The 27329-nt window shown below is 42.5% G+C and overlaps 1 protein-coding gene across 1 annotated transcript in view; it reads left to right on the top strand.

Annotated features, from left to right (window-relative positions):
• Positions 1–27329, top strand: part of PELO (pelota mRNA surveillance and ribosome rescue factor) — a 151720-nt gene that overhangs the window by 47708 nt on the left and 76683 nt on the right. The window contains exons 5-8 of the mRNA XM_085618496.1: positions 2686–2849; positions 24691–24751; positions 25970–26131; positions 26589–26635. Of these exons, the coding sequence (XP_085474622.1) occupies positions 2686–2849; positions 24691–24751; positions 25970–26131; positions 26589–26635 (434 nt within the window). The remainder of the gene's footprint in view (positions 1–2685; positions 2850–24690; positions 24752–25969; positions 26132–26588; positions 26636–27329) is intronic.

Genomic DNA, 27329 nt, shown 5'->3' with positions numbered 1-27329 from the left:
AGTCGCTAAACATAGGACCAGAAACGGCAAATTTAAGTTAGTTATTATGGTAAGTTCATGGGAAATACATATTTTGTCGCTTTAACAGCAAACATATTGGAATTAACATCTTCCTGATGCTCTTTGGCTTTTTCTTGGGATATATAAGTTTTCTGTAGCATTACTCTATTTCTTTAAAGGCGCCATTTAGTGAATGATTTCCCAAAAAGTCTTACACCCCAAATGAGCTTCATCAAACCTAGACATTTCAGAGCCTTTACTGTTGGACATTGTGGATGATGTAGATTTGGTTTAGGAGAGATTCAGCCTCTTAGGAATCTGGTTCCAGGCAGAGGGCAGGCTTCCACTAATGATGCAAGAACAGCCCTTTATAGGTCTCGCCTGAGACAGTGCATGCTCTGTCTCTTGCAAGACGTTTTTGTTATCTTACAGGACGGAGAGGTGCGGGGGGGGGGCTTAGAGGCCTCCCGTTGCTTACCAGTGGCTGGTTTTATTGTTACTCTCATTTTGTTTTTTATTATTGGTCAGCTTCCATAGGCTTCCTTCCTCATCCTCTTTGACTTTGTCCCTCCCCTGGAGCATTGATGTATTACTTGTATCCTTCCACTGCATATTTTCTCAGGTGCTATTTTTATAATTTTGTTAAACACTCTACTGTGTTTTTCAGCTATCTCCCTTTTGTACTTCTCCCCCCGTACTCCTCTTGCCTGCTGACCCGCCTTTGTCCATCTGCTTGCCCCAGCTCCTCTCTCCCAACTTCCATTGTCCATCTACTTGCCCCCGACTCTCCCTCCCATTCTCCGTTGTCCCTCTGCGTGCCCACTGTCCTTCCCCTCCACCTTCCATTGTCCGTCTACCATCTACCTACCACCAGCCCCGCCAGCTCACCCTTTGTTGTGTGTGTGCTACCTTCATTGCCCATCGCTTGCCCGGAGTTACTCCGACACACACTCCATTGCCCATATGCCCGCGACCTTGCCTCCCGCCTTTAGTGTTGCCTCCCTCTCTCTGTGATGCCTCGGGGGAGCAATAAAAAATGCTATGGTGTGGCTAGTTCTGGTCCCATCATAGCACTTTTTAAAATTATGTTTAGCCATGCTGAACAGCAGATGCACTGCTGTACAACATGGCTAGAAAGCATTAACAAAGACAATAGTATTGGTTGGCGTGACCTAATGGCTTTGCCAAAGCTTTTTTCATTCTGACCAAATACCCACAGAGTGTCTTGTGTATTGATTTTTACTACAGTATAGCTCAGAAGGGGAACAAGAAACTCTGTGAGTGTCTAAGAAGGTTTAGAAAGAAATGTATGTGTAATATCAATAATATTAATAACAATAAAAACAGTAATGCTATTAATCATTATTACACGGGATTCCACAAACTGACTTGAATGTCTTCTCTTAATTGACTGATGATACAATTAGCCTACTAAATGAGACTTGTTTTATCAACCTCTATTTGGACAAAGTGGAAGTGAGCTCTGCTGGGATTTCAATCTCTGACCTTCCATACCACATATGTTTCTGCAGTGGTTTAGGAACCATCCATGGGAACTGTGCAGAGAGGAGAAACATTAAGGAGGCTAAAATTTGGGAACCCGAGACCCAATGAAGTGAGCAGCAATGTCGCCATGGCGCGAGTCCTGATGCAACTCACTAAAAAAATCATACTACCCATAGAATTATGAATAAGTGTTTGCGCAAGCCCTCTGAATGTATTACAACACCTGAGAACAGCTTTCCAACTAAATAAGCAAAGAAACCAAAGTGGGAAAACATTACTTACGTTATAAAAAGTAATGCATATGATGCGTGCTGATTTGCCACGGCCAGAGAGACTCCAATTTAAGAATTTGGAGCGAGGACAGCAACTATCAAACGTTTATCAATATGGGAAGTCTTCAAAACTTTAAAAATGCACTCCTTATGCCTGAGAAAAGCTTTATGAGTTTGTCACTTAGGGCCTTAGTTTGAAATTGGCAGGCAGGCTACTCCATCAAATATTTGGTGGTTATTCCTCCCCTGTAGTATAAATCCAATGTAGCCTATGGCACGTATATTAAGGTGGACAGGATATCTGCTAGTTTGTGACACCGTATTCCATCTGCCAAACTTAAAACAAGCATTGGCGTAGCCAATAGGTCTCACCTTTGGGACCTTATAAGTTTTTAGCCATGCAACAGTTGATGTTGTTGCACCAAGGATATTGTACTGCATAACTAAATACTTATAAGGTTCCAAAAGCGAGACCTATTGGCTATGCCGATGCTTGTTTTCTTTACAAAATGCATCCTTAAGTATGTAGTCCAGTAGTTTTCAGAGAATCATTGATGCAATGAATACAGTCCTTTTTTAAATTCCGCAGCTACGTTAAAGTTCTTTTGAAAGAAGAAATGTATGTGTGTTTCATTCCGACTTCACTTTTGACATAGCAAGACTTCATCATATTTTTTAATTTGAATGTATGAAAGTGCCCTCTGGTTTAATGAGTGAACCTGAGACCCATCCTGCCTCTGAAAAAGTGTTTCTCACCTCTCACTAACACTGTCTACCTCCCCACAACTCTAACATTGCTTTCATCTGCCACCACATGAGCAGATGTGTGGCTAGTGTGTTATTTGTAACTCTTAGGTACCATTCTACTCATAACCATCCCCTTATTTGTCATTTCCTCTTTAATCAGAGCAAGCCTGTGACCCAGCCTTCGGTGCGGATGTAGCTGCTGTGGTGATGCAGGAAGGTCTCGCCAACATCTGTTTGGTGACGCCCAGCATGACGCTGCTGCGGGCCAAAGTGGAGACCACCATCCCTAGAAAACGGAGGGGAAATTGCACGCAGCATGATAAGGTAAAGGAGATTGTTGTTAGGGAGCCTTCCCTGGGGGATATATTTGGGCAAGCATCCCTCATAGCGTGGTGAGGAAGAGCTTTTGCTCTGTATTGTCTGAGGTGGGGTATGTGTTGCACACTGAGGCTGGAGAAAAGATGTGATAGATAGCTTTATTGTACCTGGTTCCAGAAGCCTCCATCCTTAATGCTAAGTTCTGTTAATTGGGTTTCCGCAGATAGCAGTGGCTATAGTAGTACCTCACTAGCCAGTTATATTAAAATGTAGTTCTTTTCTAAAGCAAACTATGTTGCTGAAAAGCAGAAATGTAAGAATAACATGAGCATAATGCATTAAGCTGGAAGACAGGAAGTGGATCATAAACAGTTATGAATGAAATATCTAGCACCTTGCTTCCGCCTCTCCTGCCACAAAAATACTAAGTATGTAATTCAGTGGCATTCAATCCATCAGCAACTGATGCTTTGTCAACTGAATCTGCAGCAAGATCTGGTAGCGGCCTCAAATTCTACACATTTTGCAGAGCAGGGTTGGCATTTGGAGGAGTGCTTGGCTAGGTGATGCACCAGGTGAAGTAACACCCGCCACAGCCTTTCTTGAGTGCATGAAACCAACAGAGCAGCCAGTGATGCTACTACTAGGATGGACATGATTCTGGGAGAGTGGAGCTTGGAAAAGGTGGCAGCGGTGTGCTCCGAGGCTCTACCAAAGTGTGATGTATCCTGTGCATGATTACATCTAAAGACAAGCTGGCACTAGGGTGTGGGCACTAAACCAGACCTTGAGTGACTGTTGCTGCATCTGAGCTTGGTCTTCCTTGATATTCCTGCTGTCCAGACCCTTTGGTGGAATAGTACTGTGCAGTTGCAGCTTCAAGGCATTAATAGGTATACTGCAGGTTGAAGAGTTGCTCTGATGCACTGCCAGATGTGACTTGGATGATTCTGATTTCGATAATCTCTTCCCAATGCCCCACAAGTCCCTAACTATCACCTAACGCCACCAAAGGGGTGCTTGGCTGCACACCATTGATTTGTGTGCAGTATGGTGTAAACCCAACATCACTGAATCACAGGCCTAATCTAATTGGTTTTAACCCAGCAGGCATGATTTAGGAAAGTTATCCACTCTAGCCACAAGGATAACTCGGAATGCTTTACGCCAGTTGCTCTGAAGAAGTGAAGTGACCTGATGATATTTGCTTAGTAAAGGCCTGTGATCCAGTGGCCAATCCCGCATACCCCTGAGGCAGATAAAGAACAGTCTTATAAGTAAGCAAGCATGCATTGGCAAAGCTAATAGATTTCGCCTTTCAATGACATTACATGACCTTTTGACTTTGCCACCGTTTGCCGATGTGGAAGAGCAACTGGGAACATAGGTCTGGGAGGCAGTGAAGAAGTTGGAATTGGAGGGTTTGACAAATATGTTTTTTTTTAAGCCACCTAAAGAGGGAGGGGGAATGCAACATACCAGCTTGAAGAGATGTGGGGAGCAACACAGAGAGCAAGGGGGAAGAGGTATTTGAACGGAAGCAGCACAAGACAATGCATGCACTCTGATTAGTGCTGAAATCAAAAGAAAACTCTACTTTTCTAAATGTGAACTGGGAAAGGATACAAGTCAGCCCATCAAAGGCATGGTAAAGAATGTGCTCCCAGGGAAGGACAAATGCAAGAAATAACATTGATTAAGAAGCAAGCTATTGTTATTGAGTTCTCTTGCATTCTGTTTCCCTGATATTGTACCCTACGTTGTGTTAGTTTGTAATATAACAACAAATGCTGAAGGCATGCAGGTGTTTCAAGAGCTGTTGTAAAAGTACCTTCGCACAGTGCAAAACCAGTAGTATTTTTCAGGCTCATAGTATTGCAGTTAGATAACACCTCATGTTGTGGTACAATACAATCGCTGTGAAAAGGATCTAGGCAGGCTTTTTGATTGGTTTTTAAAAAGAAATGTGAATGCAGGAGAGTGAAGAAGCGGCAGTAGCAGAGGCTCATCTGCAAAACCAATGTGCTTGTGAAAAATAAATCGGGGGCGTGGGCCTCTTCTAAGTGTAGAACATGGTAGTCTTCTTCCCCTCCATTTTACTCTGTGTTTACAGGAACAAACACGCTTTGGAAAAGTCAATAGGTTCACAATGCTTGCTTGTTCCTGTAAACAGGTTCTGTTGTGTTATTGTATGTTCTGTTCTGATATTTGTTATATGGTATGTTATATGATCTATGATATGTTATATAAGTTATATTATATGAAATATGTTATGGTATGTGGTCTAGTGGAACAAATTATCCATGAGGGTATCCAAGCTTAAGACTGAAGGTTTTGAGTGTCCTCTCCGGTGAGTTACTCAAAGAGATGGATCTTCAACTTCTTGTGGTATTCAAGAAGTGAGGAGGAGGCCCTGTAGTGTGGAAGGAGGTTGTTATAGGTCGTGGGTACAATTTAGGACAAAGCTATACTTTTCTGCTTTTGAGGATAAGGGGCGGGTAAGTGAGATAGATGTTAAGCATAGGCATCTGATGGGTTGGTGGAAGTGAAGGCGGTGAAAACTGGGGGACTCCGCAGATCAGATTCTTGGGTTCCAAAGTGTAGGGTGGTAGTTTGACTCCCTATGTTCTTCCTGTGAGGAATGAGCTTATCCAGTTGAGGGCCAGTCCTTGGATGCCTCTGTTGCATAGTTTGCTGTTGGGTGTGTGGTGGGAGACTGTATCAAAAGCGTTTGAGTAGGATGAGCGCTGCGGTTTCTCCACGGTCCAGTATTGTGCCAATGTCATCTGTGGCCTCTATGTGTGATGTTTTTGTGCTGTAGTGGCTCTGGAAACCTGACTGGGTATGGTATAGTAGGTTGTGTCGTTCAAGGTGCTTGGTGAGTTCTTTATTGATGGCCTTCTCCATCACTTTGGCTGGGTATGGGAGCAAGGAGATGGGTCAATCGTTGCTCAGTTCTCTGGGGTCGGCTTATGGTTTTTTGAGGAGTTTTTTGTGGGGGGGAATTTTATATAGCGCAAACTCAACCTGATGGTGTCAAAACGCTTTACATGAGCACCATTTGCGTTACAGATGGACACATTCATTTTGTTAGGCACGGGGAGATTATATGATTTGCCCAGAATCACAAGATGTTGAGCGTCCCTTCCGAGACTCAAACCTGATTCCCCAGCTTCGAGGTCGACCGTTCTAGCCGTTAGGCCACATTCTCTCCAAACTTGCAACATGCCTTACTGCTCTGGATCCTCTGCAGTTTGTTGAGAATTACCTAAGGGAGGCAAGGATAAATAGCGTTAATTGTAATTGCCTCCAAACCGAAGAATGGCTCTGAAGAAGAAAGAGCCAAGACTAGAGGTACATGGAAATAAACTACACTAGTAGCCTGCTATACATCACTCTCAAACACCGTTTGTCAGCACAAGGCCTGAGAGATACGGCACAACACCATGTTGTGTTATCAATACATCTAATGCTCATAGAAAGATACACACATGGATGAATGAGTTAGCTGAAGGCATCATGGGATCTGAACAAAGAATTGAATTGCACATGAGCGGAGGTAACTGACCATCACATTCAGTAACCTGTTTCAAGACATCAAACTCTCCACCGCTGGGGGGGGGGAGGGGAGTCTCAAACATTTATGAGTATGTGAACGAATACTACAGGTAAAGTATAAATCCCTAGGCAATATAATCAAAAAGTATATAATCTGTCGATATATATGCGCCCCTCTGGTGCACTTTTATTTCCAAAATTCAGAGTGCAACAAAACCTAAACAACACTTACTAAATTTAAAAACAATCATTTAATGACATGTTAAAAAACATTTAAAAATACATTAAAAAATATATATAAATGTTAAAACAAATTATAACTCTTTTTCATCCATAAACACAATTACATAAGTAACAATTCTTGGTGGCAGACAGGTTGAATCTTTTTTTGACGCGCGTTTCGACGCAAACTGCATCTTCATCAGGAAAAAGCCACACGTACACTTTAATTATATCTCCTCTGTGATTCTCAACAATGAAAGACTGTATTTCCTTCAGTTTGTAATTCGATATGTATTGGTTAAACACTGATGAGGGTCTTTAGTCGCGAGGATTATAGATCTATTCCTTTATTTTCTAGTGTCCCAACGAAAGATTTTGTTTATTAAAACCCAGAATACGATTCAATGGATAAGGGTTACTGTTTATTTAGTCCGTCTTTGAATGATAGATAACTTTATATTCAATTTATGAGGAACGATGTTTTCTTATTAGAAAGCAATCATTTCTATACGGCTATGTCCGGGTTATTTCAGACCATACATCCAGACTCTGGTCAGCCTCCAAAGTAGCAACTCATCGACAGCCGGTCCGATAAATCCGTTCATGAACTAATACTACAGGACCACTCCTTTAACAGACTATTACATGAATTTGTGAATCGGCCAATGGTGGCATTTGTAAGTGATGGGGCATAAATTTACGTATGACTTTTATAAAGTGAGCGACGCGAGCAGGCTTAATGAACAAACACGGGGCCCAGAGTGGATCCTCCTGCCCAGAAAAAATTGAAAGAAGATAGGCAAATAGTGAATTTTAAAGCAAATTAATTTAATGATAAAGCAAGGCTTATAAAGCAGTGGGAACTTATAGTCTTGAAATATTAAACACATTAAAATCTGCCCCATATCACACTGAATTAATATGCTCAACAGTTACTGTAATTTGCTAATTAAACAGCGCGACAATTTCAGCCCTTTAAAATGTGTGGTTGCCCAGTGTCTTGCACTGCATGCGGCATCAATTTTGGAAAAAATGCTCTAACCAGGTTTAGCAAAGTATCCACAGCTGCTGGCTGCAATCTGTCATATAGAAGTATGCCCCGACCAGTCTTTAAGTGGGATAAAAATAGTGGGGGCTCTCTAAAAGTTAACATGTAAAATACATTTCTGTGATTCCCATAGTGTGGCACCCGACTATTATTTTGGTCTGAGATGTAATTGCATCCAGATATACACTTAAAACCTGTCAGTACGTTTGACTTTGTCAATGGTTGTTAGCTATTTAGGGTGAATGATTAAAACAATAATTTGTTATAAAAAAATTTACATTGGAAAGGTTTCCATTCTGAAATTGTGAGTGTGAATTAAATAGTATTAAGGGCTGTGGAAGGAGTTTTGACCCTCAGGTATGTGCGCTTTATTAGATATGTATGCTCTTTTTCTCTCCATATCTAGTACATTTGCACATCTCCAACCACCTTTGTTTCCTCTTCAGCATGCTCTTTTCACTCTTCCTCGAATGCATTTCCTCGCATCTCCCTCACTTCACCACGTCCAAGCACACACTGCACTCACTCACATTTAAACATTTTTTTTTCCTTTTGCCTTGTAAATATTTTGACATCTGTGTATCCCCTTCACACACATTTCCACAGAATTTAAATTGCAACTGGAATTCATGACCATTGTTATGTGTGCTTTGCAGAGAGGCCAGCCCACTGACAGGCACGTTGCTATGGCTTCTGCCTCAGCATGCGAGCTCTCAATCAAAACCCCTTACACAGCTCAAAGTATGCATGGAAGAAAATGCAGAAACACAACATGATAAAATAGCTAACTCTTGGGGAAATGCAAAATTAAGTAAACCATAAGAGAGGAACTAAATTGCTGACGTGCATTGCCTTAACGTTTTTAACATTCATTGTTAGTAAATCAATCCATGTTTTTGGCATTAATGTTAAGGGCATGAAATTGGGCCAGTTTTATCTTCATACAGCAGGTACCTGTCTTTACTATAAGCACATATATCTCCCTTTGCGCTTGACTCTGATATTTGGATCAACTTCACAAGGGAATCCTGCTTGTCTTTTGGATTATTTCCCTGGGGAACAAATATAGCAGCTCCCCTTCTAAAAGGGCCAGCAATGTGCAACCAGGGCCTGGTGTGTCACAGTGAGGGAGGTTAGCGTGACCAGGGGCTCTCAGCACAATTTACATAACACAGTATTAGCTTTATAACTCTTACCATTGCTATCAAAATGCATGTGCCTGCACCCACTCCTATGTGTGACAAATGGAAAAGGGTGGGATCCATGCCTGCGAATGACGGAACGGCTGCCCTCACGCAGGGACGGAGCCTCTGACCCCCAAAACAGTGACATTGAAAGCGTCCATGTCCTATAGTGGATACTACCACAGACTACAATGGCAATGAAGGGCTTTAGAACGGTAAGCCAGGCATTGTGCGTCACAGTGCAGAAGGTTGATTTGCTGCTTGGCTTCCATCTCCTGCTCCAGAGCGAGGCAGGGAGGCAGCCTGGGACAGACAACCCAGATTTAGATTTGTTTAGAGATAACGATTGCATCTTTAAATAAATCGATCTATTTAATTGTGTGCAGGAATGTGTAGAAATTTCAGTGGGGCACAGCCCCAGAGCCTCAATAAAGAAACGTCTCCATAGAGCCTATGTCTTCATGCATACTGGAGTTAAAGGGCACAGCATGAAACAGCTATTTGCTCAGAAAAGCTGTATTAGATTGTAGGAATCCAGATTTCACAGCTCAGTCTGCCATCCTTATCGCGATTGCTTCAGCTGTGGAGCAGAACTTTTGTTAGCAAAATTCCTCAATTACAGATATGGGGTGATGATCTGAAAGCAGCCAGAGCAATTGGTTACATTTTTCAACATGAATCTAAAAACTCACCACGCCTAAATTTCAGTGTGGTGAGATGCAATTGACCCAGCATAACCTGCTCTAGAAGAAAAATAACTATATGTGGATTTTTGTATTCTAGAAAGTGTGATAGTAATAAAAGCGGGGACACGTTCCTTAACTGATCTGGAATAAAATATGCTTTAGAGCGAGCACCGGCAAAGGAACCATAGTAACAAAAATCAAATGGTTTGAGAGCAATGAAGTGGGTTTGAGTGAAAGATTAGGTCTTTAGGAAGAGAGATGCAAGAACCATTGCTGGTGGTGATGGATGGACAGAAAGCAGAGTTGTTTCTTTGCAATATAATGTTATTGGGATGGTAGCCGTTAACTGTCTTGGGTAAAGCTGAAGAAATGTGTTGAGCTAAACGCAGTGTGTGAGGTGTATTATATGGTGTGGTGGTGCAACTTCAATGTGTAATACACTTCAATCTCTTTAGGATGCTTAGGTTTTGTCTGTCAAACCCTCAGCTCAACCCTGGGCAGCTGTGGCACTGAGGAGCAAGGCTTGCACATAGGAACATGTGTAAAGCATTTAAACTGCAGCAAAACAAAGAAAAAATCGACAAAACACTCAAGAAATCCAACGCTAATTTAAGAAAATAGATTGTATTTTGATAAGAATTTTGATACTAGAACAAATAAGATCCACCAGAGGGTCCCAGAAATGTGGATTTTGCAAGTAATAATAAATCAAAGCAATTTCACTCAACCACGAACAAGCCTTGGCAAAGTCTATGAATTGGACACTTAGACACTTTTTCAAGAAAACTTAGGTAAGTGTGTCTGCGGTTGGTTAGAAGTACTTGTGGTGACCAACTCCAGCAGGGAGCTAGTCACGGGGACCAGCAAGGTCCTTATGAACAGTTACATTTACAGAAGTAGTCCTTCAGCAGTTCCGGACATTTTATCCACGTTGCAATGGATTCCTATGGAGTGGTCCTGATGCAAGGGATGTCTCTGTGCTGTGACCAGGAGGCCAGTCGGTTGGCCCTTGGAGTCTCTTGGCTTGACTGGGTTCTGGGGACAACTCCTTCCTTGAGCAGGACATGGCAGGTGCAGGACATGGCAGGCACAGTCCCTCTCTTCGCTAGCCACCAGGTGCAGTCTTCGTTGGTGCAGCCTCTCTTTGTTGGTCTCTCGGGCAGCATGTCAGACCTCCTTCGGTCCTTCTTCCAAGTTGGTCGAGATGTGAGGTCTGGGTGCCAGAAGTGCCACCGTTACGCCCTGTAAGTGCCCTCAGGACTGGATGCGTTTGGTAGTTAATGGGCTTCCAGGTTATCTCCCACCTGGTTACCACTTCCTGTGGAGTGTGGCATCTGGCTATCCCAGGATGCACCACTCTGCCCACTCCCAAGACCTCTCTCTATCTGTTCAGGCCTCATTAGATCCCCCCCTCCCTCCTCCGGGGTGTGGCTATCTCAGAGCAACACGCCCTTGGGGAAACCAGTATGGCAACTGGTTTCCCCTTTCTACTCCCCAAGCCACCCTGTCTACCTCAACCGTGGGGCAGCCCTCCCTCCCTGCTGTTGCACATCTGCCCTTCAAAGGCAGCTTCACCTATGAAGCCTGCCATTTGGGGCTCACACCCAAGGAGGGCGGTGATATCTCCCTGGTCTGCAATCCCTCATTGTTCTTCTGTCTGAGAGCTTTTGGCACATCTCTCCAGGAGGGCAGAAATATGTCTTGTGGTACTGGCTTCATGTGTGCCTTGGAAGGCACAGAAGTTTTAAAAGCAACAAAGTGACAGCTTTGCGAAAGCTGCACAGTGCAACAAGTTACATTAATTTTGAATTGAAATACAAGTCTGGTTTAAGTAGCAGTTGTTTGATACCTTGGAGTGCCCACTTTGGTCGCACTGTTTAGGAGTTAGCACAGCTGAGGGGTCTGCAGACAACCCTGTACATGCAAATTTGTCAACCAAGTATTTCCACAATAAATATTTTAGTTTTGTGTGTAAGATACATGTCCTGCTGTGTCATGTGTTGCACCATGCCTTTAGGACTTGATATTTATTATAGGAAAACAATGGTTCTGTCGGGTATGGGTAAAACAATCGCTTTGTTGAAAGAATGAATCAAGGAAAAAAGGAGAATCAATCAAGTTGACCACACAATCTCAAAGTACAAATCAAGATCAGGCTTGTTTTGAAAGATGTAATGTCATTCTTTATATATAAATTGCATCATTTATATGAAGAAGCACAAATGACATTGGAAATGCAGGATTACCAAGGTAGTAGACTGTAAAGTGAGTCAGTGAATTTGTGACAAGGTGACATAAGTGACCAAATTGTGCATAATATATACAGTGAACGAATGCAGGAAAGACTTTTTATATACACAATATACAAGAGGAGGGCCAGTATCGAGGACAAACAATGACTCTGTTTCATGGATAAATCAAAAATTGTATGAAAAACAGGTCTCGCACTGGTCCTAACAATTTTCGTCGACGTTTCAACCCAATATAAGCGACTTTGAATCGTCATGCAGGGTCTTCATCAGGACATTAAAATAAACGATGGCAACCTGCAAGAGCAAGTAAAGTGCGTGTCAAAAGTGTGTTGTGATTATTTAATTGTGTGATCCCGAATGATAAGGGCCATCACTCACCTAGCCAGTGATCTAGGATGGCCTGGCAGACAAACGTTCATGCGTAGAGAAACAGAGCGCCTCATCAAATGTGGTCTCTGTAAGTCAAAGTAAAAACGCGTGTTGCCGTCAGTAAACAACATAAGGTCTGAGCCTATTCAGTTGTGAGGCTAAGAATAATGGTTAACAGTAATGGCCTCTATGTAGACCGGTTCAAGAAATTAAGCGATTCAATCATCCGTTTACGGAAGTTGTGAGGCTAAGATTAATGGTTAAAAGTAATGGCCTCTAAGTGGACCGGTTCAAGAAATTAAGCTATTCAATCATCCGTTTAAGGAAGAGGAAAACAACTTCAGTGCTAAAAGAGACGCTCACCTTAGACGGCGTAGTTCATTTAAATGAGGCCGACTCCAGTGAATAAATCGCGTCGGAACCGATCCGAGTTCTACTTCCTATTTTAATCTGAAAGGATAAATATTCAATCAGGATTGTTCACGAACGGGCAGGGCCGGGGGCACTGGTTATGGGGACGATGTCTTACTTGGGAAGAAAAGCGGTAACGACTCACGCTGCAGCTACTCCTGTCTCAGTCGGGAGAAGCCGCAACTGACAGGCAGGCTGCTACATAAAGGTGAGCCGGGCTGTCCTGTCTGACGTCGACATGGTGACGTGTAAGGGGCGTTGCCTAGCAACCATGGTCGCATCAGGGAAATACGGCAGCTGGGGCGAGGCGCGCGCTATGCTGACGTAGACTGACAAACATGTCAATCAGCATAATTACTAAGCGAATGAACAGATCGTGTGTTACTAGCATGGAAACTAAGCGAATAGACAGATCGTGTGCTATAGAAATAGTTATGTCGAATTGTGTAGTAATGCGGGCTACTCTCTCGCTATCGGAAGTCAGCAGAGTGGTGTGTCAGTAGGGTTGCGTAGCAACCACGGTCGCATCGGTGAGCCGAGGCAGCTGAGGCAGAGCGCGCGCTATACTGACGTGGACCGACAAACAACGTGTCCAACAGCAGGGTTAGCAAGATTACAAAGTGAACGGATCGTGTGCTTTTGTGCAGTATTGCGGGCTGCTCTCTCACGTGGGAGGTGATGAGGCAATTGGAAGTAAAGCGGTATGCCGAAGGAGTTTGGCAACTTAGATCATACGTAGCCAACGCAACAAATGTGTACAGACGCATGTATGCATCGAGATGCAATTGGTACAGAATGACAAACACATAAGTTATTATTTACAACACATGTGCCTAATAGGGCAGGTATGAAGACATAAATCGAGCACAATTTAAACACAATTTGAGATCTGTCTTAAAGTCCCATGTGAGAGTGCCAGTAAATCACAAGGTAAGGTACAAAATGAAAACATGAACAACTCATATATACACACTGCAGATGAGCCTAGGGTTGTGCGACATGGGGTGCAAGGAGAAGTGTCATAGTTGCCCCATCTCCCTGGATGTTTCCTCGAGGCTGTTAAGCCCTTGCTGGACAGTATTGAGGAAATGGATCCATCTACACTCTTTTCTCTTCAGATTCACAGCTATTGATCCCCCTCTTGGCGCAAGATTGACCTTCTCTAGCACCCACCATTTCAATTCTTCAGGTAGATGGCTTAGTGCCAAAAAATGATCCACCATGGGGGCCCCTTGCGTTCTGCATCTGATACGGCTCATGTGTTGTAGAATCCTCACTTTTATTTTTTGTGTTGTTTGTCCCGCGTATAAGAGATCACAAGGACATCTTATCACATATATTAAATTGGAGCTGTTGCAATTCGTGAAAGTTCTGTCATTATGGGTGAAGGAACTTGATAGGCCTGCCAGAGGGGTGACTTGCACACATATACAGGGGAAGTGGTGGCTTTTCCATTGCTTTCAATGGCAAAGTCGGGCTAACAGTGCACGACTACTTTACCAGCCGGCAGTGGTGGACTGGGGGACCTGTTTACTTGGGGACCTCCAGGGTAGCACAATCAGGGCTGCAAGCCCTGGGTACCCTTCCAACTTACTTGCCCTGGGTTCCAGGGTACGACTTACTAGGGACTTCTAGATAAGTTAGCCCTTTCCAGTTGGATATAGCGCATTCGACATACACTTTAGGGTCATGGCACTGAGGGCTGGTTAGAAGGCCTCCGTGCACTCCCAGATTTGATAAACCAGCAGCATCAGTCGAAAAACTTGGGGATGACCATACAAAAAGATGCATTTCCTTACAGTGTTTTTTTATTCCCAAAAAATGCAAGCCGAGCTGATATTTTTCATGTTCATGCAACTCTTTGGGATTTAAACATGATTCAATAGCTGGTTTAATTGTCTATGTAAGTACATCAGCACAGTGTATGGCGCGAAACCAGTGCTTCTCAACTTTTTTTGTAGAACCTAGAACCAATTTTTAGAACGAAACGTTTGCGGCCCACCTAGCTTTAATCAACATGAGGAGAGCAATTTTTTCAATGTAAGTAAACCACTATGTGGTAGCTCACTGTCATTTACAGACAGCACATTTTCAATTGAAATGGATACCTAATATGCACAGACAAACAGATTTACTGATAAAACTATATTGCACACAAATGATAATGTGTGGAAATCGGCTTTCAGTTACTATTTATCATTTGTGTCTTGATTTGTTTTGATCCTATTAAAATCTTTGTTTCCATCACACTTCAGAATTACAAAACATTGTTCATTTTTGCTTTCCTAACTTCTGAATGTGTACAGTTCATTTACAGTTATTTACATTTTGTTATGCGTTACAAAAAATGACATCCTACAGCCTTTCCTCTTACACTTCTGTGCCACAAGCAAGATTGGCACATAATTCCCTTCACTTTTCTTTCTTTCACTGCAAATTGAGAGTAGTTTGTAAAGGATACTCCCCATGTTAAAAATAAGCAGCAGTTTGTCAGAAGACATAGCATGGCATATGGCCTCTGTCTGTGAAGCACATCAAATGTGAGAAGATAAATACAGAATTTAAAGATATCTTTATTTCTTGCTTGGGTTTCGCAACTCACCAAAAATCAGCTCACGAACTGCCCTAAATAATACCTGTTTTCTGAATGTCAATGATCCTGACAAAGCAACTAGATGAGTTCAGGTATTATATACCTGTCTAGTACACCAAGTGATAAGATGTGGTCTAGTCCTTAACTCAACATCATGTGATTGTGGTCAAATTACTTAATCTCCTTCTGCCTAAATGTTTGTAAAGAGATGTTTATGTCATCCCTGCTTGATATACATGATCTTGTAGATCGACTCTAAACCTCTCATGCAATGTACAGTGATGCATTGCGTCACAGCCAGTTTTGCACTATATAAATATCAGTACATGCAAACATGTACGGGCCTCAACTTCAACAGGCCAAATTGTAGAACAGGATTCAACTCTTTAACACCTGCTCAACAAAAAATGGCCTATCACTTTAGTCTTGTGGCTTTGGGATATCACTTCCACCCCAATGTTTAGTAATGTTTTTTTCTTCACCATGGGAACATCTTGGACTGTCAGTAACAAACAAAATATTCCTTCCTCTGGGAAGGATCTGAGGAGACCGATACAATTTTCATATCTGGATTTTGATCTTGTAAAGAAATCATGCATATAGGAAACATTTGATCTTTTTTTATTTAATACATCCATTTGGGGCTGAAAGTCACCATTAATTAAAATTTGCCTTGCAAGTCCCACTTTAATTCTATCCCGAAGGGAGAAACAAAGATGGAAATGGTGCTTATAGGAAATGGTATTTATCGGTATTGCACTTTAATGACAAAATATTGATGCAGACTCATTAATGGATGTAGTAGCCACACTGTCCCAAAATGCATTTGATTTTGAACCACATTTTTGCTTTAGGATGTCCAATCTCCTTTAATCCTTTCTAATAAGATCAGGAATATATATCTGAAATATATATCTGAAAATTCTATTGTTTTCCTAGCCGCAATGCTGCTGTACTGATGGCCTGCGTGGTCTATATTTCTTTAGAGCAGCATAGAGACATGGAAAAATATCCTTACCAAGCTGCATATTGTACTTTATCATGAATATTGCCACTTGAGGGTCAAGGGGACTTTGACGAATTTGAAGAGGCTATGAAGATAGAAACAAGATTCAAACCTAATGTTAGTGTAGCTTTAGACAGATACAGCCTCTGTTCTAGGGCACAATGAGAGGGTGAATCATTTGATTGATGTTTGACCTCATTGAGAATCTTGTCAATGCCATTAATTTTGGTAGTGTGGTAGATGAAATATGTGGGGACTAGATTGTTGATAATGTCATTAGTAAAATAAAAAAAGCAACTACAAAAAAGAGCAATTGTAGGTCTGGAGAGATTCTAAATTACAAGAAACCATAGCAACAGCTAAAGCCGTTGAACAGTCAGAGAAGTGGATGCAAACTACTGAGGAGGGGAAGAATGCATTAAACGAACAGAAATTTGCAGTGTGGGTGGGACTTATAATCACTTAGAGTATAACAAATCTAAGGGGGGGGGCAAAGGATTGATATGCTAAAAGTGTGGAAGAAACAGCCATTTAGCGATTTCTAAATTTTTTCCTGCAGTTGATAAAGAATTCAAGTTACGTGGGAGATTCAGACATTTTGCCACAGTATGTAGGGAATAGAAAAATCCTAAAATGAGGAAAGGAAATGTGGCTTGCATGAGTTTAAATGATGAAAGTAAAAATATTTGCAGTTCTATCTGATGTGAATGTCTATTTGAAGAGGCAAATGGTATTGTCAGCAAGTGAGTGAGAAGTCAGCAAGTGTGTGAGTGCCGATTTGTTCTCCACCGAAATAAACTTTGGAACTCCTAGCAGATTTTGGTTCTCTGTGGACCATTATTACAAGGGAGACCTGATTCTAGAATATCATATTGAACCATCTGATATTTTAGCAGAATCCTAAATAGTACCAAGATTGATATGGTAGGAATCCCTAGAGTTAGTTTGATATTCAAGGAAATGAGTGCTGACCGAAAATTATATGTAGCGAGCAAAGAGATTATTGTGCTGTGTTAGAAAGATCTGTGTAAATTGGGCATTGTATTAAACACCAGGAACACAGCACAATTGCTTGTGGTTAATGATTCAGACAAGGGAAATTGGATGACAGCAATTTCCAAATGTTGATTTTTGGAGAATTTGGGATTATTAAAAGGGTTTTCGCACCAAATGAAACTGAGAAGACACTATGTCTACAAAACAGAAGTGCCTGTGAATGCCAGCAATGACTTGAAAATCCTTTAGAAAAATGTTATCAAGGAAGGTATGATTGAAGGGATATACTCATCACAAAGGGTATCTCCTAAAACTCTAGCTAGAAAAAAGGATAAAAGCTTGAGTTTTTGTGTGGACCTTAGAGTAACCAAAGCAAATATTATTACTAATTGTAATCATCTGCCAAATATAAATGTGTTAATTTTCTACTTTGAAAGGAGCCAAGTGGTTTTTCGACATTGGATCCGCGCTCTGCATACCATCAAGCTTTATTGACTCCTGAGCCCAGGAATCTTCATGTTTTTCTAATACCATTTGGCTTGTATCAATTTAAAAGGATGCCTTTTGGGTTAGCCTTGGCTGCCTCAGTTTTTCAAAGAGCTGTGTTCCACATTTTCAAGACAATATCATTATTTACTGTAGTTCTGAAAAACACATTAACCTCATGAAGGAAGTGTACAAATGTCTAAAAAGACATGGTTATTTCACAACAAAGTCGAATGTTTGGGACACGGTTTGTCTGGAAATGAGATGGCACCAACATCTTCTCTGGTTGATTCTATTAAAGGACGTCCCACCTCCTAACAATAAGGAGAAAATGCTTTCCCTTCACAGGTCTTTGTGAATATTCTAGTACATTTGTCAGTAATTTTGCAGAAAGAACGGAGCCTATCAAGTAGTTACTAGTGAAGAATATTGAGATTTTGTGGTGAGATACACAACAAAAGGCATTCTAACAAGCAAAAAAGAATATTATTGAGGCACCAATCCTTAAACTTTTCAGTGTGGGAAAGCAATGTGTATAAACTCTGGGTGTAAGTTTGTATGGAGTTGGGACTGTCCTATCACAAAGAGCAGGGAAGCAGAAGTAGAATGTGGGTCCAGGAATTTGAATACTGCAGAGAGGAGATATATGGTAATTGAAAAAGAATTGTTGGCATGTGCATGGACAATGGAGAATTTTCAAAACTATGTGCGTGGTACTTGGTTCCTTTGAAGTGTGAATCACAAGCCGCTAGTTCCCATTTCTTGTCCAGGAAGCAGGTGGAATGCAACTACTAAATTAGGATCTTTGTTGCAAGCGTATTGTTTCGCTGTGGAGTATGTGCCTTGTAAAATAAGTGTGACACCTGATTGTCTTTCAGTATTACCTTTAGAAGTTTCTAGCATAGATGGCAAATTTGACAATAAAAAGGATGTCGAAGTATTGGAAACATTATGAGAAATAATTTCTCCAGTTGTGAGAGCTGTCTGTAAAGAAGACTGAAAAATAAGGAGGATGAATTGAGTTGCAAAGTTAAGGATCGCGGTGTGGAAGGTTGGCCAGAATGAAAATATATTACTACAGAAACTTGTTGCTCCATTAAGTATGTGACAAAGAATTCTTCAAGTGGCCTATGAAGTACATTCAGGTGTGCATTCCTTTAAAAGAAGACTTGGAGAACTTTTTTGGTGGCCTTGCATTGATAAGAACAGCTGTGTAAGAGAATGTCCAGAGTGTGTAAGTGGTGACAGGATGGTTAAACCTAACTCTCTGCCCCTCAATCCAACCTGGGAAGAAATTGCATTTGATATTTCAGGTCCATGCCATAATTTGCCAGCTAATGCCAGATTTGCAATAGTATTAGTAGATCAGCGTTCCAAATGGCCTGAAGTAAAAATTTGTAGGAAAGGCCACAACTAGTGTCATATTGAATTTCTTTAAAGACATCTTCAGTAGAGAAGGACACCTAGGTTCCCTAGTTACAGATAATGGCATATAACGTAAGTCGCAAATGAGATGGAAGAGTTCCTGATGTGGAATGAAACATGTTACTACTGCCTTACATCTGTGTAACCATCCAGGGGAAAGACTTGACGGGGTTCTCAAAGATTGCATAGAATGGGCACACACTTTTGAGCATGAGTGAAAGGATTTAGGAAGAGAAAAATTGTGGTTTTACAGAATTACCCCTCATACCGTCACTTAAATAAGTCCCTTCCAATTACTGAACAGTAGAGAGCCAGTCACCAAATTGAAACTCTAGTGGTTCAGGGAGATGAGCTCTAAAAGTTCTGTTAGTTGCAACCAGGATGTAGTAGCTAAGAAAATAGCAACAAGACTGGAATGGATTAAAACAAGTTTGACTGTGGTAATCATATGAGAACTCCAGATGTTGAAGTGGTAGACTGGGTAAGAATTTTAAAACCAAGTTGGGTCAAAATAGGAGATTCTAAATGTGATACTTAATTTAGGACTGTGAAGGTGAATCCTCACAAAGGTGTGACTCAAGATAGTTATTTATGGAATGTCAGGTGTATTATGAAGAGTGAAATGAAGGAGTTTCCCAGTAAAACCATGGAAGGGTCCTTCTTGTTGAGGATTGATTTTTAGCTGAGTCCTTATACACGAGATAATAGGACTGGTAATGATGTTCATGACTGAGATTCCAGTGCTGCTTTGCTTGATGAAAATACCAGTTTCCCTGGGGAATGTACCAGTCATCAAAAGGACATTTTAGCTCTGGATAAGGATGCAGTGGCCAACAAAGTTAAGCGTGATGGCAGAGTTAAGACTTGGTTGGTAAAACTTAGTTGGTATTATCCATTTTTTTGTACATTTTTCACCATACACATTTTTATTGATTTTTAATTCATATTTTGTATTGGTTTTATTGTTACTAGTTTCATACATTGTTTCTTCATTTAGAAAGGGAGATGTGTTTTATACTGAGTGTTAGTTATTCTTCTATATTAACTACTGAGGAATATATTTCTTTAATAACTTTTTATTGCTTTTTGATTGCACAAGACCTACCAAAAGGTACGTCTAGCACAAAACATGCCCATAGTGTTAGCAATTTGGCATCATCCCTCCACATTGCCACCCAAAGCCATATGACCATATCCCAAGGATCAGGGAGCTGTGTCGTTTGCAGAGGTCAGTAGGTCAAGAAACCTGTTTGTCAACCTATTGTGTCGTAACAGGTTGTGGGCGCGAAATAGCGTATCTTATTGTCCATAATCCAGGACCTAAATGGGCAAGGTTTTAAGTAGATCCTTCAGATGATCTGCTCAGTTTTTCCAGATTTTGACATACTCTAGCCTAATATACCGTGCGCTCTAGGCCCATACAGAAGTCCATGCCCTTCGCCCATCCTTACCAGGACGGAGCTCCACATTTTTCCACGACTTCGCAATGTCTTGCTTAGCTGCAAGCAATCCCAGCAACACCCTCTGATACCTGTTGCCCTCCTCTGCCTCCACAATATGTAACAGGATGAACTTCGCTTCCCTGGCGAGCCTTCAGCCCAACATTATCCCCAAAGTCTGCAACACTCCCTCCAGAAGTGAGATAGGATGGGATCACTCCAGAAGGTTAGTAATAGATCCCAGTCATCGTCGCCACAGAGCAAACAGTTCCTGGAGCTAATCAGTCCCATAGGAGATAGACTCGTCCAAGTAAGGTACATATAATATAGCAGTAGATCCGGAGTGGAGAGGCCCCCCTCAAAAGCGGGTTTTGCAAGAGTGATGCGGGGCATCCCCCAGTTCCACAGTAGCTCTTGTAGTAGAGCACTAGCTCTTGCGAAGAAGCTTTTCTTCACTAGAAATGAGAAATGCTGGAATTTATATAGAAGTTTCGGTAGTGAGACCATAATTGAAAAGGATGAGTGGCCGAGCCACGACCGTGGAAGGGAATTCCAAAATGTAATGTCGCCAGCCAGTCGCTCGAGCTGGGAATGGAAATTTTAGATTGTAGCCAAGGCCTTACCTTCTGGGATGTACACCTCAAGGTACTTGAACTCCTGTGAGAACACCTGTATCTCCGGGACCCACGACATGACCATTGTGGAATGAGAAATGGGATATATAGACCATTTAGCTGTATCAATCTGCAGGCCTGATTAGGTCTTGAAAATATTCAAGATTTGTGAAGCTCATGGCCTGAGCAGGGGGGGGGGGGGTCGTCTAAGAAAAACAGCTCGTCATCTGCGTATTGTGAGATTCTGTTGCTCACTGTTGAATACCTTTAGAAGCTGCGGAGCAATGTATCTACCTTCACCCATACTGCCAGCGACTGTATCACAAGGGAAAATAGCAGGGGAGAAAGCGGGCATTCCTGTCAGGTGCCCCTCCCAATGGGGAACCAGAGGGAGACCACGCCAATCCATACTCTGGCTTGGAAGTGGGTTTAAAGCAGTCTAACATAACTAATGAGCTTGTGGCCAAACTGTAGGTGTGTTCATAGTGCGAAGGGATAGTCCCAATCTACTGAGTCAAATGCTTTTTGGAAGTCAACCATAAGTAAGGCTTGGTGTTCCAATAAGCCAGATCTCATTTCAGTAGCATTGTTAACTGCCTGGTAGCTCTGCGAGACATGAACCCTGACTGATCCGGGTGGACCAATTTCTCCGGACAGCCTATTGGCCAGTACTTTAGACTAGACCTTAACCGCAATGTTTATCAGTGTGATTGAATGGTATTCCTTACAGCTTTGTCACCTTGACCTGCACTCGGGATCACCACCATGTCCGCTGCCTAGATGTCCCTAGGCAGCAAGCCTCTCTGTAGGGCCCCCTGAAATGTCTGCAGCAGGTGCTGTCCCACCTGGGGCCAAAGCACTTTTCAAAACTCTGCCGGGTACTCTTTGGGCCCCGGCGCCTTTCCCGGTTGAAGCTGTGCCAGGGCTGCCCCTAGCTCCTCCGGGGTGACTTCTGCTTCTAACATTTCCATATCTGCTAATTCCACCTTGGTCACCTGGAGGTCCGCTACGAATTGCTGCAAGTCCGGATGCCTCCCCACCCGGTTGGGGCTATACAATTGTTGATAATATAAGGCAAAGGCGTGTGCCATGTCTGCACTACCAATGACTGGAAATCTTGGTGAGTGTGTCAATGTAGGATATGGGGTTACTGGCAGTGTGGTGTGTGCGCAGTCAGTAAAGGGTCTTACTAGCCTTGTCTCCCCGTTGGTATATGTGACTGCTGGTAGCCAGCCGTGCCACCTGCATATGCTCCTGGCGCACGAGTGTCAGGGCATGTCTACTGACCCTCTGTTTCCTTTTAGATATCTTTCTCCCATTTTCTGGCAGGATTTACGAATGTCCTGGTCTTGAAGGCACCAGAGACTCTGGCGCCATTGCGCTGTGGCCTCCTGAGCACACGCAAGTGAGAGTGAGCTGCACAGGCGAGTGGTCCGATAGACCCCGAGCTAGAATTTGTGCACTGAGTACCCTGTGGCTCTCTTCTCATGGGATTAGAAAATGACCCAGACGGGAGAAAGTCCTGTGTGCATCGGGAAAGAAAGTATATCATCTCTCTATTGAATGTTGGGTCCTCCACACATCTAGGAGAGTTCTATTGTGCAGGAATGTGGCTAGAGCAGTTGGCTGCTGCGCCGCTACGGACGTGCGGTCTAGATCATGGACTCGGTTGAGGTCGACACCTAAAATCCAAGGAGCTGCTGGGAGGTCCAGAAAAGCCGGCATTGTCCCGATTACTGCCACGTAGCATCCTAACTTATCAATCCATATTTCAACACCACGAAAGGGACGTGTCACATAGGGACGTGTCACAATATCTAAACAGAAACTACCCTCGAGCCACGGTTGAACCCCGCATGGAGTACCAGTAAAAACCCTCTACTTGCCAGGAAGGGAACGTTATTGCCCACTAAGTGTGTTATCTGTAAAAGGAGTATGTCTGGGTTGTATCTATGTGATGCCTTCAGCACAGCCCCTCTTTTTATATTATCTAGGAGACCATTGACGTTCCACAAGAGACTACATGTCCTAGCATGCAACACATGTTGTACTCACATGTGAAGCTCATTAATTGGAATAAATCACATGCTGGCAGAAAGCCTTTCAAGCAACACTGCGCAGCCTCATGAAAAGCCTGTAACCAAGGGGTTGCTGCCCCGAAACGCATAAGGCTTTAAAAAAGATTTATTAAAGCAAATCGGCATTCTTAATTTTAGATATTTTTCAGGTTGCGTCTCCAAACAGAGGATAATTTGCAAGTGTATATATATATATCAGTACATATATGTGTAATTAAATACAGTAAACCTTTACAAATTTTTATATCCTAATGATATTTTGGCCCTCGATGTTTTGCCCACGATAGTCTGGCAGCACAATATATTTTCGCGTTACTGGACCAATCGGAATTAGCAGGCCACTAGTAATGAGGACCTGTGAAGGCTCTTCTTTTGCCTGCCTTTTTTTTTACAGGATTATGGTTGTGAATATCCTTTATGGCCTCTGCATATATTTAATTTAAGTGATACAGCAAACAAATGATGGACGGAATGCAAACATTTTCCCCCAGTCAAAAGATCTGGGTTAAATCCATCGTTCCTTTGCCCACTCCACCACCCCAGTTTGGACCCAGCCATATGCAAATCAGTCTTGACCCTGTGCCTCATGGGAACAGTCCAGACCGAACTGCCAGGCCAGGTCCTCCCTGGACCGGAAACAAGCATCCTGGGGCCGGTTTCAGGGTATATCACCCTTCTTCAGCCAGGCTAGCTTGAATCCAGTGGCACAGTGAGCAAGGGACCCACGTCTGGGCATACCCATCCCACTTAGGGTGAAAGGTGATAAAGCAAACAAATTATTTAGGCCCAGATCTCTGTACTGGGATGAATGTACGACATTGTTCTGCATTATGTCCATCAACTGTTGTTTTTGCATATATTTAATTTAAGTCAATTTAAGTTCCATTTGGAGTTGCAAACCTCTGGTGCCTTCTCTGTTTTCTCTGTGGGGCTCCCTGTGTGGTTTGTCCAAGGGGCAGGGTGGTGGTTAATTGTAACTTCTTTTGCCAGCGATGGAACCTGTGCCAAGGAGTAGAATCCTGTGCCACTGCCCATTGACCTACTCTACTGGTTTTTGCCGCCCAGTCCTGGCCTTCCAGTACACTGCTGTTTGTGAGTTTGACACAGCAGAATACCCTTCTTTACTTCAGCAGTTCAGAAAAACCACTGCACTATGAGTAGTTCTTATCCAAATTTAGACCATTTAACTGCCTTTTACATTGATGTACATAAATGTGTATTTTAAAATGCTTGCAATGTGCTTATGGTTGGTTCCAGGCCTAGAACAAAAGTCATTTGAGGTTTTTCTGTGCATGCGGCCATCTACTCTAATTCCCTCTTATGTCCCTGTCAGAAAATGCATCAGTCATTTGAGTGGGGTGGGAGGAGCGCCACTTACTTTGTCTGCTCCTCAGAAGTTGGCTTCTGCCTGGTGTTCTTGTGATACTGTTACAGTAACTTTCACATGGAACCAACATTGATAAATCTCTTTTCTCTGCAGGCTTTGGAGCGGTTTTATGAACAGGTGATGCAAGGGATCCTCCGACATATAAACTTTGAGGGTGAGCTTCTCTGCAAAAAATCGTCTTCTGTAAACTGATCAAGTGGGTCTGCCTTACTCCTTCCTTATGAAAAAAGAGCCTTACGGTTTTAGTCTCAGACACTAGGACCGTCTCTCTGGTTTCACAGGTGCCCGTACTACGAAATATTTTAGGTTACACATCTTTGTATGCCTTGGTAGCAGACTTATCGTTTCTTTTATGCAAATCAAGGCCTCCACAGGAGAGTTATCAGTTATCACTTGTGTTAACGGTTCCTACAGGCTCAGATCGCAGAGATATGTCTTCAGTTGTTCAGATTTTAGAGGACTCAGGCAATAATGCTAACTTTATGGGTGGAAAGGTTTTACAGTCTAAGACTGAGCAGCTATCCCTTAGATTATGAAGTCGTTCTGTTACAGCAGCATTTCTAACTCCTAGGTTACATAGATTTTACAGAATCAGAACTGCTTTTGTGGTATAACAGTATGTTGGAAAAACTTCACTTGCACATTGATGAAAATTGAATTTTAGATACTGACCTGCATCTCACACCCTTCCTTCCCTGTTTCCTTCGTCTCTTCACACTCTTCCATCTCTCCTTTGTTTATTTTCCTCTTGTTCTGTCTCTTCACCTCCCCCGTCTTCCTTGCTCTTGTCATTCTACCATCCTGCTCCGCTTCTTCATATTTCTCCTCTCCTTCATCCTTCTTTCACTTTTCATGTTCCACCATTCTGTTGTCTCCTCATTCCTTCACCCTGTCCTGTACTCCCACTTTATTCCAATTCTTCTACTTTCTATAACTCTTCCCCACACCCACTCATTTCCCCACACAATTTTTTCCAATCCTCCCTTCACCCTCTCCTTTTTCACCCTGTATTTCTCCATGTCTCCTTCCAATTCTCACTCATATCTTCCTTCCTGTAATCCCTTTCTTTAACTCCTCTTGCTCCTCCACTCCACCCGTCCTACTGAATTTTTTTTTCGTCTTCTGCCTCTCCTCCATTTCTCTACTTTTCTTCTCCCCTTCGGATCTTCCCCTTCCACACTTTCTCTCTATCCGCCAAACCTTCTTCACTCTCTCCTTTCTTTTTTCTATCCTGTTCTCTTCTTCTCCCTCTATTCTGTCTCTTTCCCCTCGCCCCATCTTTCCATTGTTTTCTTCCTTCCACCTCCACTTTCTCTTGTCAGTACCTTCCCTTCTCCTCCTTCCTAACTCCACTTGCCTCTGATGTCCACAGTGGTGAAGTGTGTGCTCATAGCCAGCCCAGGCTTTGTGCGTGATCAATTCTTCGACTACATGTTCCAGCAGGCCGTGAAGATGGACAACAAACTGCTGCTGGAGAACAGGTCAAAGTTTATGCAGGTGCATGCCTCGTCTGGGCACAAGTACTCTCTAAAAGGTGAGATTCCTCACTATCTATCATATCTTTGCTCCCATGATGTCCCGTCTGGAAAAATAGTTCTCCCTTACAAATTAAGATCTTTCTCATTATCCTCCCTGAGCCCAAGCACTTCCTCAAAGGTGATACCCCACCCTTTAACATCTTTAACATTCATGCCAAAGCAAGGTTGAAAAGTGAAGCCCCCCCACCCCACACCTTACACATGTACTCCCTAAGGTAAGATGTCAGCCACCCCATGTCAATGTCCCTTACCCATATTGTCCTCCCAGCCCTTCTGCTGCACGTTGACTTGTAGGCAGGTTCTCGCTTCTTATTTCTGTCATGCAGCCAACAGGCAGGTGATTGTTAGTGATTTATTTGACTATCTTACTCCTCTGTCAGAGACTAATGGACTGTGTTGTGAAGATGCCTTCTCTCTTCCATTTCTGATGGCCTCTTTCTTTGCCCTTCCTAGAGGTCCTGTCTGACCCAGCTGTCACTAGTCGCCTAGCAGATACCAAGGTAAGCCTGCAGACTGTATTGGCACTTTTTTGCCCTTAGAGCAGGCATATTCATATGTGGCACACTTTATCACAGGCAGATCCACAACTTTCCTTTTGCATGTAATCAGTGATTTGTGCTTTCTCTCTATCCTTCTGGAAGGAGCAACTGTAGGCCTTTTTATACCCAAAATAATGGGCATCAGAGTCTTTTCACTTCTTCTAGCAGTGTCGGCTGTGGTAGCAGGACTCACTTATTGGCTTCAGGCCTTCATACCTGCAGTTGGACATGGAATCAACTGACTCACACTATTAGGAACATACTGAAAAACATGTTTACAAGCTGTAAGTTCCCTGCATCCTGGATAGGATTACTTCACTACCAACCCTCAAACCTTTCCAGGTGCCAAGTTACTTACGTCAATGATTTTATACTTTTTATCCTTGATAAGCGACAGACCAAATTAAGCCGGCTAAGCAAAGATTCATATTCACTTTCTTGAAATGCAAAGAAATAAGAAATCTGCTAACACTTTGTAGAAGAAAGCCAAATCAGGCTGTACCTAAACTTTAAAAAAAACTATGCTTCAGAAAGATCATACGGAAAGGTACTACTATATTTGAAAAGACTGGATGTGAATAACCAAAGTGCCATATATGTACCAATTCTATTCTGAGTTTTCACAATATCCTGTTCTGAAAAGTTGATCTTGTGG

This window comes from Triturus cristatus, chromosome 7 (genome assembly GCF_964204655.1).
Source record: "Triturus cristatus chromosome 7, aTriCri1.1, whole genome shotgun sequence".
Taxonomy (NCBI): Eukaryota; Metazoa; Chordata; class Amphibia; order Caudata; family Salamandridae; genus Triturus; species Triturus cristatus.
The sequence above is the reverse complement of the archived record's forward strand: the minus strand, read 5'-3'. Positions and strand labels throughout refer to the sequence as shown.